General features: G+C 57.0%; 1 protein-coding gene across 8 annotated transcripts; it reads left to right on the forward strand.

The window, feature by feature from the left end:
- The first annotated feature begins 1,999 nt into the window (after nucleotides 1–1,999).
- On the forward strand, nucleotides 2,000–13,339 carry FXYD2 (FXYD domain containing ion transport regulator 2). 8 transcript variants are annotated; one of them, XM_070490209.1, is made up of 8 exons: nucleotides 2,007–2,314; nucleotides 3,096–3,192; nucleotides 6,177–6,218; nucleotides 10,914–10,952; nucleotides 11,139–11,213; nucleotides 12,663–12,699; nucleotides 12,858–12,888; nucleotides 13,151–13,339. In XM_070490209.1, the coding sequence occupies exons 3-7, from the start codon at nucleotides 6,200–6,202 to the stop codon at nucleotides 12,880–12,882; spliced, it is 195 nt and encodes a 64-aa protein (XP_070346310.1). In that variant the 5' UTR covers nucleotides 2,007–2,314; nucleotides 3,096–3,192; nucleotides 6,177–6,199; the 3' UTR covers nucleotides 12,883–12,888; nucleotides 13,151–13,339. The 8 variants fall into 8 exon arrangements, with proteins under 8 accessions (XP_014711054.2, XP_070346310.1, XP_070346311.1 ...); XM_070490210.1 differs by having other exon boundaries at nucleotides 2,079–2,314; nucleotides 3,101–3,192; XM_070490212.1 differs by having other exon boundaries at nucleotides 2,123–2,421.
- Nucleotides 13,340–14,804: the final 1,465 nt, after the last annotated feature.

A 14,804-nucleotide genomic window follows, 5' to 3' on the forward strand; every position in this document is an offset into this window, starting at 1 on the left:
GTTTGTGATTTGGTTGGCTATAGCAGATGGAACTTGGTTGGACAGGAAAGCTGCTGTGCCATTTCCCAGAAGGGAATGCTGAGTCTCAGACAGTGACCTCGGGTGTCCTGCACATTTCACCTCCGACGACTCCTCGTGCTCCCCATGAATTCCACTCCAAAGATTCTCAAGCCTCTTTGCATGGAGGTGTTTGTGTTTCTTAACACCACATAAAAATAGGTCAGCCTGCCTTCTGGGCCCCCAGGCTGTGGCCCTCCCCACCACTCTGTTTTTTTGCAGGTTGTGGATTGGAACCTGCCAAATTGTTCTTGGAAGAGAGTCAGAGGCAGAGTGTGAGCAGCAGGGAGGGGAGGTGGGGGAGGGGTGCCAGGCTGAAGTCCGTCCCAAGGTCACCAGGCTCCTCACCTCCTTCTGGGGAGAAGGGTTCTGCCCTCCCTGGGATCACAGGCTGGCGGGGGGTGGCTAGCGCTGTCCAGCTCTATCTGGTTCACCCCAACTTGTCCCTGGCTGCTCTGCCTCACCATGGGCCCAGTGAGAGAGAGAGAAAGAGACAGACAGACAAATAGATAGACAGAAAGAGAGGTGGGGGCGGGGGGCGCAGTGTGGGGGGATCGGGTGTGTTTACCTGAGCCAGGAGAGGAAATTGGAAATACCTGTCCTCAGGCCACAAAGAAGAAGAACGGCCACCTCCCGCCATTAGCGTGATTCGTGCTGTCACAGCTGAACTCCAGGGGGGCAGAATCAACCAGCTCAAGCCAGCCGGTATTGATTTTATGGAGCCAGCCCCAGACTCGTGCCTGGTTGCACAATCATGGGGCACCTGCCAAGGCCGTGATGGCAGAGCAGGTGATGCTCTGATCGGATGTCCTGAAGGACCAGGGGTGGGAGGGGCTACTGGAGGATGGGCCCCCTGTACCATCCAGAAGGTGGGTTCCTGCCTCTGAGCCAGGCTTGGAGCAGAAGGAGGTTCAGGACATTCCCCGTGCTCCCCTCTTCTCTCTAGCTGTGTGAGCTGGGGCAGACCCCAGCATCTGTGTCAGTTTCCTTCTCTGCAAGGTGAGGTCTCTCCTAGCCACAGGGTGAGCTGGGCTCCTGTGTGCCCTTAGGAAAACCACTGAAGCCTCAGTTTCCTCAGCTCTACAAAGGGCCCATCAATATCTTTCCTGTTGCCTCACGGTATCAAATTGATACAATGGACACAAAAACTCTTTGAAGATTTGACATGTAGATAATGTGTTATTTATATCACTATCCATTTCCTTCCATCTTCTTTCTTTGACAGCAGGGTTCCCCTTCTGTTGACTAGACCTGGGTTCCAGTTCTGACTCGTCTTCATCCCACTGCAGTCCTCTCCTCTGTAAAATGGGTATCATAAACCTGCTTGGCTGAGTTCTTGGGAGGGACAAAGCACATCTAGGAGGCAGGAGCTGTTTGAAACTATCCAGAACCACGAAATGGATGGAATTGTTCCCAAGGGAGGAGAGCCAGGCACCAGACTCCGTGAAGACTCAGAGATTTAAGAGACGTCATGATCTGAGTCCTCGCAGAGGCCGGGGTAGCCTTGGCAATCTGTGACATAAATGGCAAAGATGGTTACAAAGCCAGATGCCAGCCCTCTGGGCCACATCAGTGGAATCCAGGAGGTGGAGGAGGAAAGGCAGGAGCAGCAGGGGGTGGGCGTGCTCTGGCAGGCCTTCCCCGAGGTGGGGTGCCTGGAGCGGCTTTTCAGAGAGAAGGAAGGACGTGGGTCCTGGGAGGAGAGGATTGTAGCTGGAGAGAAACAGGCTCTGTCAAGTTTAAGCCCAGAGGTGAGTTCTGAGAAAAGTCAAGAATGCATTTCTCTCCAGGGCATTCACTGTGGGAGAGGTGGGTCAAATGGGTTTGCCCTTGTCACCAGCTGTAGAAACAGAAGAGGACGTCCCTATCCCCCGCCTGCTCAGGGAGCCAAATGGCCTTGGTGACCTTGATTCTTAGAGTACATTACCCTTTGGCAGCTCCCAGGACCTGAGTGACCCATGGGCCCACACCTACCATCTTGAAGCCAACTCTTAAGGAATGGACCCTCCAGGGCCCACCTCCTCCCAGCCCCGCCTTATAAGACCCCAGTGACCTTGGCATCTGCGGCCACAGCAGGAGACAGGAGCCAGCGCTCCTTGGGGTTCAGGACCTCTGGGCAGCACAGATGGGGCCTGGGAGCCGCCACCTTCCCTGCAGAGCGCCCATAATGCCATGCAGCTGAGGAGCGACCTGGGCCAGGAATCAGAACTTTCTAGGGGCTTCTGTCTTCTTTCCAGCTGCGAGCCAACGCCAGGAGGTTTGACTGGGGACCTGGAGTCCAAGGCCGTGCCCTCTGATGTGTAGCCCCTGGACAGGCGGGGCTGGCAGAGCCAGAAAATCCCATCTTGGGAAGGAAGGCTGGTGGTGAGGGCCTTCGCCTCATTGCTGGCTTTTGAGCAACAGGCAGGCAAAGCTCAGCTGATGCTCCAGCGAGCTACCTCCCTGCCCCACGAACCCAGCAGTGACCCCCCCACCCCAGACTGCTGCCCTGAGACCGAGGAGTCAGGGGACGGGGAGGCCTGCTTGGGGAAGACAGGGGGGATTGAGGCATGGCAACTGAGGACACGGTCCCATTGGGTGTGACCATGCTGGAAGAAAGATCTGGGACTTGGGGCTACCTCTCCACACCTCCCAAAGACCTTGATCTGTGGGTCTCGGGGGGAAGCGCAGAGCATGGCTGGATGGCCCTCTTTGGCTCCAGTCTGGAACAATCAGACAAAGTGGGGTTTGGAGGGGACCTTGCCTGCCTTGTAGCCTTTCAGAGACAGCAGAGTAGTACCCCCACCCGATTTGGCCCCATATCCAGGAAAGACTGGGAGGACAAGAAGTGGGACCAGACACCAGCAGGGAACAGCCGTGCTGTGGGGGTGTCTGGGCAGGAAAGGAAGGTTGGGGAGGCTGGGTGGGGGGTAGGCTGGCAGAGATCATGCTGAGGGCCAGGGAGGGCAAGGGGCTCTGGGAGCCTGCCCTAGAGATCCCCCCAGCTCGGGACTGAGCCCAGGGGAGGGACAACAGTGAGTGTCCTGGTTTCCTGGAAGGCCAGATCGGGGGGAGGATAATGAAGTCGGCATCTGTTAGGACCTTCTTCGTCCAGGCAGTTTACCGACGTCATCTCAGTTCCTACAACCCTGCGAGGTAGGTGCTCTCATCCCATTCTACAGGCGGGAGAGGGAGGCCCAGGGGGGTGACCTTCCCCACCGCCACACAGTCCGTGGTGAAGAGTCAGGGTGCTCGGTGTCCATCTGGCCCCTGCACGCAGAGGACGTGCGGGAGGAGGGGCTCTCCCGGGCCTCTCTCTGGGAGACCGTGGACCACAGGTTGAAGGAGCCAGGGCCTCTTTGGAGGAAAGTAGGGTGTTCTGAGAGAGGGGTTCCTTGTCCCCAGTGTCAGCCAGGCTGATGGCCTCAGTCAGCTGGTGGGGTGGGGGGACAAGGAAGAAGTCTGAGGAAGGACAGGGGTGTGAGTGAGGTAAAGGAGGTGGGACCTCCTCGACTCTTAATTCCCCAGAAAGTACAAATGAACACTTTAATGAAAGTTCCTGGAGGACTCTGGGTGAAGAGCTGGGAGGATGAGAGAGGCAGGAATGGGGAACGCCCCAAGAAGGACTCTGGAGGAGCTGTTAGCAGGGTGTGGGGGTGCCGACCATCCACTGTCTCTCTGTGGGGGCAAACTAGATCTTGCTACCTATTACATGGGAAGAGGATGCATCAGGCAAATTCTGGGTCTGCCTGAGCCATTGGCAAAATTATTTCACCTCTGGGACTCATTCATTTAACAAAACTAGGAGTCCATCATGTGTCAGGCCCTTTGTAGGCGGTGGGAATCTAGGAAGGAATGCAACAAAAATCTTCACTTTCCGGGAGCTTAAATTTTAGTTGGGAGACAAGAAGCAAGACAAGGAAAATACATAACTTAGATATAATAAGTGCTACAGAAAAAAAATAAAGCTAAGGAGGAATTTGAAACATTGCAGAGAGTAGATGTGAAAATTTTAGGCAAGGATGCCAGGAGGGGTCTTCTGAGTCAATCTATGAAGAAAGATCTGGGCGAGGTTAGCCAAGTAGCTCTCTGGAGGAAACTCTTCAGGAAGAGGGAACAGCCAGTGCAAAAGTCCTGAGGCAGGAGTGTGCCTGGACAGTTAGCAGACTATCAAGGAGACCAGTATGGCTGGAGTGGAGAGAAGGGGCAGGGAAACTGTAGACGAAGTCAGAGAGGTCATTGGGGCAAGATTAAAAAGGGCCCTATAAGACACAGAAAGGACTTGGGCTTATACTCTGAGCCTTCAGAGGGTTTGGACGGGAGAGTGGACCTCTTGTAAAGTGACGGGGTTGGGTGGGATGACCTTGGAGGCCCTTTCCAGTTGGTCAGTCTATGATTCGGGGTCTCCATTTGGGATCGAGATGCCTTCTTTCATAGCATTAGGGTCTAGGAGGAACCATGGAGTGTGTGTCTGTGTGTATGCGTGTGTGTGCACGCGCGTGTGTGTGTGTGTGTGGTTGGGTTCTGGCTGAGATTTCCACTTTTCTGGACCACTGATATGTTGGGACCAGGTAACCTCTAAAGTCCCATCCAGCCCCGAGATCTGTGAACCCCTCCAAGAGCCCAGCCTGGGGAATTCCTGCTCGGCAGCTCAGGGCCCTCCCAGCTTGCAGGGTCCGCTGGTCTTGTGAGCAGTGACAGCGCCGCCTTGTGGTGGGGTGGGGAAAGAGCAAGGAGCCTGGAGTCGGGGCCCCTGCTCCGGCCCCCAGAACAGATCCCAACCCATCCAGATAACACCCCTCCAGGCTTGCCAGTCTCCATTTCCAGAGCTTTTTCCAGCCCAGAGGCGGCTCTCTGGGGGTGTCAATAGTCTCTCTTCAGGGCAGGAAGTGTCGCTAAGGAGGAACAGAGAGGTGAGGCTTCATCTGACCAGAGCCCAGGGTCAGAGGCAGTGGCCAGAACCAGCACCTCCCAGACTCTGCTTCTCAGTGTCTGTGCTTGAGGGGGCCCAGCAGGATGGCTCACGGAGACCCTGAGGGAGACCCTGTGGTCCCAGGCGAGCCACGCAGAGACAGCTCGTCACAGCCTCGCTCCAGGCCATCAGAGGCCCCAGTGCCCAGGGAAAGCCAGCTGGGCCAGCGTAGGGGCTGCTCTGCTGCTCGCGCTGTTGGCTCCTGGCTCCAGCAGGCAGACAGGCTCTCCACCCCTGCCCTGGGACTAGAACAAGTGCTGTCTTCCGGCCGTTCCCCTCTGGCACCAGCCTGCAGTCCTCAGAGGCCTCGTTAGGCTGCTGGTGTCTCCAGCAGGGCCCCTGAGATGTGGGGGGCCGGCGGGGGAGTCTGACATCACAGGCTGCGGAGAGTCACTAGGGGCTAAGGGAGGGGTCCCAGCTGAGGAAGGGCCGGCTACCACGGGAGCAGCCCCACACCAGCTCCCGCCCCCAGCTCCCCGCTGCTCCCCATCTCTGCCCTACGGCGGGAGGGACACAGGAAGCTGCAGCTGGTGGTACCTTGGGCCCCAGGACCATGCCCGGAAAAGCCCCATCTAGGGTGGCTGCCAAGGGGCTGCTGCCATGTTGTCCAGTCTCAGGGGACTCTCGGCTACAGACTGGGGCCTTGGGACAGGATAGATCAGGGCAAAGGCCCAACTGGGCTGCAGGAATGAGGTGCAGCTGAGAAAAGGCTCAGGGGGACCCACAAATGTCCCCAAGTGTCTTCCTCAGTCCCCAAACCTGGTGAAGATCAGGTGCTCTGATTCTGCTGGCTCTGGCCCCAGCCAGTGCCTTCCTGGCTCCTGGTGACCTTTGCAGGTGCCCTGGGCTGCCTGGACGGCACTGGATGTGGCACTTCTCCCCTGGAGGAAAGGGGCCAGTGTGGGGGCTGCAGTTTGCTCTGCAGTGACTCGCAGCTCCCCCTTCCTCAGGTGCCCCGAGGAGGTGAGAGAAGCTCCCCCAGCTCTCACGTGAATCCTGGCCCCCGCCCGCCCCAGCAGGCAGGCACGAGATGAGGGCTCCCTTGCCAGCCCCTCCTCCTCGGCTGTGTCTCTTCCTGCCCGTGGGCTTGCTGAGGGTGGAGGGAGGGAGTGTCACTGTTTCCATCCAGGCCCTCGGCAACGGGCTCTTCACGACTCTCCTCCACCAGGGACACAGCCAGCAGCTCCTGCCATGGACAGGTGGTACCTGGGTGAGTCCCCTGAGCCCCATCCCTCCCGCCTTCTCAGACTCTGACACAGGCGTCCACCCCATCACTTCCAAGTGCACCCAGCTTCCCAGAAGTGCAGGAAAAGCAGAAACGAGGAGAGGCAGGACTTCTGAACAAGGGCATCTCAACGTGGAGCCCTGGGCGTGCTGTGATCTGTGCTCTGAGCATCTCTGAGCTGCAAGAGCTGGGAAGACAACTGTCCAACAGCCTCCTTTTCTGTCTGTCCATCCACCCACTCTTCTGCAGGGACTCTGAGCCAGACTGCTGGCTCCAAATCTTGGTTTCCCCACATCCTAGCTGCCTGACCTCCGGCAAGTTCTTTAACTTCTCTTTGCCTCAGTTGTTTCATCTGTAAAATGAGGATGATAATAATGCCCTCCTTACCGCATAGAGTTGTTGTGATGATTAAATGAATTAATTTTTGTTAAGTGCTTAGAACAGTGTCTTGCACATAGGGTTACAAATGCAGCTATTCACTTGCTGTCTCTGTTTCTCTTTTCGTCTTCTATCATCTATTATCTATCTATCTACCTGTCATTTATCTATCTATCTATCTATCCATCTATCATCTAGCTATCATCTATCTACTTATCTTCTATCATCTAACTATCTGCTTATCATCTATCTATCATCTATCTATCTATCATCTCTCTATCTATCTATCTATCTATCTATCTATCTATCTATCATCTTTGTACCTGTCTTTATATCTCTCGTTATTCCAGAAAGAATCCATGTGGCTTACAAAGATAGACAGAATACACTGTGATGCCAAGAGAATGTATAATAAGGGGGCACCTGTGCCTGTGTGGAGAGTGGCATGGCTTTGGGAGTACAGCCTTGGGGGTCTGGCTTTCTAGCCTGGTTTTGTCATTAACTGGGTATTCCAGGAAAGTCCTTCAACTTCCCTGCCCTTGTCTTCCTGGTCTGCCTATGGGGATCAGGGCACTGCCCTGGCCATCTCCAGGGATTGATGCAGGAGCAAATGATCAGCCTCAGTTTCTTTATCTGTAGAATGGGGCAAACATGGATCAGTGGGACAGCACTTGCAAAGAGCCTGACATGCGGTCAACTCCTACTAAACATTAGCTCTGTTGTTGTATGTTCATGAATATTCATCCTTCAGCCCTGAAAGCAGAAGAGAGCTGAATGGGTGTCATGGCTCCTGGTCTGCAAGGTCATGAGATTCCCTCTTTCCATCTCACGCCCATGCTCATTGTCATTGGAGAGTGGTTGGTTTTTCTGTGCCCAACAGCTCACGTTCAACAAAAGTTTAATGCCTGTTATTTCTCCAGTCAACACAAAAATAACAGTAACAACCATGACACTTACTGCATACCAGGTCCCATGCCGTGCTCTTCACATGCGTTATCTCACTCTTCACACCAATCCTAGGAAGTAGGGAGCAGTCCCATCTTACAGATGAGGAGACTGAGGCACAGAGAAGTTAAGTAACTTGACAGAGGGCATCCGATCAGCAAGTGGAGAAGGAGCTCAGAAGTGAATTCCAGGGTCGATCCCCTACACCGCTCACGGATTCCTGGATGGGGCCGTCCCCTTTAGAAGGACTGAACTGGCCCCTGGCCTTGGCCCTCTGGCTACCACTGAGCCTCAGCCTCTTCTGGAGGCCAATTCAGTTGATTAGAACTCAGCCAGGAATATGAGCACCCAGGGAGTACCCAGCATTGGGGTCCCTGAGGTGAAGGAGGCCACAGCGGAGCTGGGAGGCGGCCTCGGAGATGTGGGAAACATCTGACTTCTAAAGCCAAAGCTTGGCTGTCAGTCTCCACCTTGCCCCTCACCAGCTGTATGACCTTGGGCCAGGGCCCTGCCCTCGCTGTGCCTCAGACTCCTCATCTGTAAATGCGAAAATAACACAAAGCCCAAGGAAATAACAGGAAACTGCCTTGTAAATCACACAAGCAAGCCTTCTCTCTGTGTGGAGAGGGTTGGCCCCTTCCTGAAGGAGCCTCCGGTGCAACATGGGAGCCTGGCCTGGAAACGACTAGAGAGCCAAGCAGAAGGGTGTGAGCACTTCATGGTGGCAAAAGGAAAGTGCCGGGGTGGCAGGGAAAGAGATTAGTTGAGGGGCTGGAGCCATTCTGACAGAGGTGTGAGCTGCCAGCTGTGGCCTCCATGGATGAAGATGGTGACAGAGGAACGGGCGTCCCAGGCAGCAGGGGCCTGGAGGGCAAAGGTGCAGGGGGGCTCCGAGGGCCGTGGCTGGGGGGTGGGCACCTCGGGACCACCTCCAGGAAGCCTCGAGTGCCAGGCGAGAAACATCAGGGAGACAGTCATCTCCTAAGTGGTTGGTAAGGGGGGTGCAGCTGGGGTGGGGGCCCCCCGGGGACACCCCCTACCCTGACCCCCAAACTGTAGAACCACTGATGGCACATGAAACGACCTCCCCCCACTGCCTCCTGGTCACAGCCGCGGCTTCTCCAGCTGCTGGAAGGACACCACTGCCACCCCAACCCCGGCTCTTCTCTCTGGAAATTTCCGCAGGGAGCGTCTGGAAACCCAGTTGGCTCCTCCTGCCCCTGCTGCCCACACCTCCTCGTGCCTCCCTGGGAGCCCTGCTGTCCAGGCCAGGGCCTTTCTTGTGACCAGGGTAAATATTACCTGGCACTGTTAATGTTTAATGCCCCTCCTCACCCGGGCCACCTGCAGCCAGCCGCTCTCCCCGAAGCAGAGGCGGCGGGAACAGGGTGGCAGAGGAACCGTCGGCTGGGGAAATGGTGGGGTCCTCGACGGACGCCGGTGAGTGGGTGTGGACGCGAGCGCAGCAGGACGCACCTCTGCTTGGACCACTCTTGGAGGGCTGAGCCGGGCCCTGCGCTTCCATCTCCTGACACCCCTGCCTTCCGGAGTACCCGGCACCCCTCCCCAGCCCGGCCAGCCTCCGCTCTAAGAAAAGTTGCTTTTAAAAGAGGATGCTGCCTTAACTCCAAAGAAATACAGTTTGAATGGCAGGACGTCGGGCGCTAAGTAGGAGCTGGGGTGGGGTGGGGGACAAGCTTCTCCTGTGACCTGGCACACACCTGTCCAGGTTCCAAGTGTCTAAGCTAAAAGCAGGAGGTGGATGGGGGTCAGGTGGAGGAGGGAGCCAGACCCTCTGGTCAGCCCTCTCAGGCTGGCTTTGGGGTGAGACCCCAAGTGCAGGAGGCCCTTCCCAAGGATCTTGTGATGTGAGTGAGTCAGGCCTGGAGGCCGACAGGGCATCTGTTGACTGCGTGGATTTTGAGCCAGTTCCAGGAACGATGAGGGGTTTGGGTGGGGGTGGGCTCATCAAATGGCTCAGGATGAGGCAGTTCCCTGGTGTGGTGAGGGGAGCTGGGGGTATAGTCACAGCTCTGACCCTAACTCCCCATGTGACCTTGAATGAGCCTTGAGCTGCCTCTGTGAGACAACCTTGAAGGCCTACTGTGTGGGACCTACTGCCTGGGTCCCACATAGCCTCCCCTTGGCCTCAGGCCCCTCAGGCCCAGGTGCTGACCCCTCCTAAGCTGTTCGCTCCTGGCCTAGGGAGCCTGCTGCAGGGGACGGCTGGGCTGGCCAGGCCCTGAAGCCTCCCGCTGCCCTGGGCACAGCTCAGCACAGCCTGGGAAGTGCCAACATGCACATTCCTTCGACCTTGGGCACTGCTTCCCCAGAACCAAGAAGGGGCTCAAGAAGGGCAGGAAAGAGGGGCCACCTTCAGCCGTGGCAGAAAAGCGCTGGCCAGGCTGCCCTCCGGCTGCTCAAGGGCAAATGTGCTCAGTGTCTGAGGCTGGAGAGCAGAGCTGTGGTATCCGCTGGCGGCTGAGTGGCTCCTCATCTGGGTGGGGAAACACCGCAGGAGGCAGGAGACTGGACCAGACCACTGGGCCTTGAACAGCTCCTTCCTTCTGACGTCTGAGAGGCAACGTAGCAAAGCGTTGAGCCCCCAGATTCTTAGCAGCCTATTGCCTGCCTTCAAATCCCAGCTCTCCCCTTTACTAGCTGTGTAACTGTGGGTGAGTTACTTAACCTCTCTGCCCCCATCTTCTCACGGGTGATACTGGAATAACGCCATGCCTCCTAGGGTTGTAACGATGGTTAAGTGAGCTCGTGCTTTGTTCTCCTCAGCCTGGCTCGTGGTGGGCTCTACCTACTAGTTTCTTAAATAAATCTGCTTCGCCCTGAGGAAAGCAACATACGAGAGAATATCAAGACCCAGTTCTGCCTCCAACTTTCCTTGGGACTTTGGACAAATCTCCAGACTGGGCCTCAGTTTCCTCCTTCTGCTCAGTGAACTCTAAGATTCCGTTTATTCCTTCACCCATTCATTTCACACCATTTGCCCAGCACCTTGCCATCGATTAGTCACAGGGAGAGAGTCTGCTGGCGAGTGTAAGGGGAGAAGTCTTCCTGGGCCTTTTCTTCCTTTTGTGCACAGTGAGATGAGGAAAGAGCCCAGCCCTCCCGGGGTGCCAGAGGCCCCAGGCAGCACGGGTCCCTGCTTCAGATGCTCAGTATTGGGTCCCAGGTTGACTGTGTCTGAAGCAGCCCAGGGCAGAGGCTCCCACTGGTAGCAGCCTTAGCAGACCCACCAGCCTCTCCTTGCCCACTTGGACCCTTGGGGGCGCTGGGGCAGGAAGGATGGGGTTCCACCCACTGTCCGACTTGCCCCTCACCCCACCTCTCGTCTCTCCTCAGGTGGCAGCCCCAAGGGGGACGTGGACCCATTCTACTACGGTAAAAGCCTGGCAGGCCCTCCCTCAGCTCCCCCTGAGCCTGTCCCCACATCCCCGGTTCCCAGTTTCTCCCAGCCCGGGTTATGTGCCCCCATCTCCCCTGCTGCTGTGGGGCTGCTGCCAGGATGGGCTGCAGGGAGAGGGGCCTGCGATGACCCCTTCCACCCCTTGCCCTCTCCTTCCTCAGACTATGAGACTGTCCGCAACGGGGGTCTGATCTTCGCTGCCCTGGCCTTCCTCGTGGGGCTTCTCATCCTCCTCGGTGAGTGCAGCAAGCCTCGTGTCGGAAGGGGTGCTGGATGGGGGCACATCTCAAAGTCACTGAGCACACTGGCTTCTGAGGGGGGTGGGGGAGCCCTCTCGCCCCCTCCCAGATCCGGGAAGGGCAGAGTGTGTCTTTCCACTCCCCTCTCCTCCCCCATGCAGGATGTGGGAACGGACAGACACCCTGTGGAGAGGGATGTCTTGGGATGCTCCCTACTTGGTCCTTGGACCACACAGAGGGTCCCTCTTCCTCACGCGCACCCTCTATGGACCTGGGAGGAGCTGCTGAGATGGGAGAGGGGGCTCCCACTGGTCCGGGAAGCTCCAGTGTCAAAGGAGGGCCAGGCCAGGGGAGGGAACCAACCTCTACTGGACACCCCCCTCCCCCAGATCTGGGCACTTTCTTGGCTTGAGCTACTTCTCAGCCTGTGTAATGCTCTCAGCAACACTGAGGATGGCCACAACTGCCACCATTTTCCAGCTGAACAATCAGACCCACCCTGAGAGGTGCAGCAACTTGCCTGAGGTTCCACAGCCGATCAGAGGCAGAGGCGCGTTCAGCTGAACCCAGGGGTGCCCCTCCGCCCCCACTGCTCGAAAGCAAGTGCACCTGGGAGCCCGAGGCCTGAGGCCCTGCTGCTAATTCAGCATGGATCCCAAGCTCCCTGGGCCTCGGTTTGCTCATCTGTTAAACAGGGATGACCCCACTGGCCTCATAAGGTTAGGCCAGCATCTGAAGCCAGGGCTGCCGAGAAAGCACCTGTAAGGATCCAACGTAGGCTTGGAGAGTTCTGGGGGAGAGAGGGGTCCTAGTGTAGCACCCAGCCCCAGCAGGCACACAGCAGTGCCTTAATAAATGCTTACTGACTTGTTTGGGTGCAACCAAAAGAAAACTACACAGAAACACAACTACCTCTGTGTCTGGGGATTCTAACACGTCATGCTCGGTGCAACTGCCCCTGAAGGCTTTGGTCTGGACGTGTCTGGTTTCCCCAGTTCGCCTGTAAGCTCCTTGAGGGCGGCATTGGGAAGTGGTTGAGCACAACGTGCAGGAGGAGATGGCCTGAGAGGGGCTCTGGGCTCTGGACTGACTGCCTTCCTTCTCTAAGTGCTCACTGAGCAGCTATTACACTCCAAGCAACGTGCGAGGCTCATTGCCGTGCCACAGCCCAGGCTCAGCCACCACTTTCAATGCACTCACAGCTCACCACGGAGCCACTGCAGTAAATGTTTGTTGACTGACTGACTGATGGGCTCCTGAATGCTTATGGTTCAGCCCTATAGAGAGAGAAACAGTCAGTTGTGGCTTCCAAGCTGCACTCCGGGACACCATGGGATGCTGGCAGGAGGGAGGGAAGAGAGACTACAGAGCTGAGTCCTCCAGGGCAGAGAGGGTCTCCTCGGAGGAAAGAGGCCAATGAAAACTAACCTCCTTTCTCTCTTCAAGGCAAAAGACTCCGCTGCGGAGCCAAGAAGCAGCACCGGTGAGTGCCCGCCTAGGGTAGCCGACTGAGGTGGATGGGAGCAGGGGATGGAAGGCAGGCAACGGGTTGGGCCTCTGAGGCCTGGGAGGAGGGGGACCCCACGTCTCCCCACCTCCCCCACTGACTCTTACTTGTCTTCTTTCCTTCTTGTATCCCAGGCAAGTCAACGAAGATGAGCTGTGATGACAGGTGTGTTTGGGAGGAGCGGGCGGGGAGGTGGCCAGGGATGGGCATGGAGAAAGAAGAAAGATCTTGGGACTGGGCTGGGAAGAAGTTTAGGGTCTTCCATCCATCAGCCAGGGGGTCTGTCACCCACCAAGTGCCTGGCGTGGCATGTGTGGCAAAAGGATGCTGTGGAGAGGCTCTGGAGAAAGGTAAGATGAACAAGGAATGAAAGGAAAACGCCTCCCTCTGCCCCATCACAGCCCCAGTCCCACCTTTGTCTTTTCAGAGGCAGCTGTGCCCACTATTGCACCAGGGCGGTCGGGAAGCTTCCCTGAGCTGGAGACCTTTGTCCGGGCACTGCTGGGCCCCCGGGCTGAAGGAAGCACCAGGCTCCACGTGACCCTAGATGGGCACCGTCCTCTCCCACCCCGTGCCACCTCGTGCTAATAATAAAGCCAGCCTGGCTCCTTCCGTGGCCTGCGTCCCTCCTTCTCTCCTATAACTGCCATGTCCCACTCCTCCAAGCCAGACTACCATACAGCCCGGTCTCTTCTGGTTTTCAGTTAGTTGCTCAGATACCCATCTGCCTATTAAAGCAAGAAGTTCAGCACAGCCATCTGTAGGCCCCTCCTTGCCCCCTGAATTGCCAAGAGCCCTGGAGACAGAGGACTCAGCCTGCCTTCCAAATGCAAGGCAGAGAGAAAGCCGGGAAGTTGGAGGGTTGCAGGTTCAAAGCTGCTGGCTCTGTTGGAAGCTGTTGGGTGTCTGCCCCAGGCCTTGAATGCCATGTTGGACTCCCCACTGGGAGTTGCTGTGGACATGCCCTGGGCCGCCCAAGTTGTGGCCACATTGTGTGCTCTGCCATTTCCCCATGTGCACCAGCACGCCAGGCTGGGTGGGTCGGGGGGCCTGCTGTGGGCTTCAGCACACGCTCTCTCCCTATCCCCCTGCTGACCCTCACCCACTTTACACTCTTGGGGACGGGGAGCCCAGCTAGACCTACTCTCATCCACCTATTTGGATGCTGGCTTCAGTAATCCCAGGGCCAGGAGCCAGGGGCCATGGAGTGGACAGTGAGGGTGGTAGGGCCCTTGTTACCCTTTCCTCCAAGCCCTTGTCCCTTCTAGCAGGCACCCACCCAGGGTGACTTCAGCCCGAGATGGTGTCAGGCTGGCCCTCCTTCCAATGCCCAGTTTCCTAACCCCTGTGGCCTCCTTGCAGCACAGCACGCTCTCCTCTGGAAGTTTCTCACTCAGAAGGAGCCCGTCTTCCCTTCCCTCCCTTCCATGTGGGGGTCTCCCGGCAGGCTGGATGGGATGGCAGCATCAGGCACCACCTGCTGTGTGGTTTCCTCATCTGGGTCTGTAAGCATCTGAGGAAAGGAAGGAGAGAACTGGAGGGGGGAACCCAAGACGGCAGCAAGTTGGGGGAGTTTAAGATGAATGGGTGTGTTCTGGGGGCCAGAAGCAGCGCAGGCCACCATTCCACTGAGAACTGAGCTCTTTGTGTTATTCCACTGCCCCCAGCCCCTGAAGACCACCAACCCTCCGAGAATCACAGAAGACTTGATCACAGGAGATCCTTAGAGAGCAAAAATGTGAAAACCTCACTTTTTCAGAAAGGAAACTGAGGCCCCGAGAACGGCAACGACTTGTCCAGCCGTCACAGGCAGCCTGGCTGGCAGCCAGAGCTAGAGTCCAGGTCTGCGGCTGCCATTCAAGCGTTCTTCCCACCACACTGACCACCTGCGGGCTTGGAGAGGGACCGAACAGAGAGCAGCCCTGGTGGGAGAAGAAGCTCCAGGCAGACCAGGAGCCACACGGGGGAAACTTACAACTCGGGGCCACGGTCTTTGTGACACCCTGCTCCAAATGTGGGCTCACCCATGCCAAAATGTGACAGGCCAAACCCTAACAGATAGAATTCAGTATTTCCGTATA

Source organism: Equus asinus, chromosome 20 (assembly GCF_041296235.1).
Source record: "Equus asinus isolate D_3611 breed Donkey chromosome 20, EquAss-T2T_v2, whole genome shotgun sequence".
Lineage (NCBI taxonomy): Eukaryota > Metazoa > Chordata > Mammalia > Perissodactyla > Equidae > Equus > Equus asinus.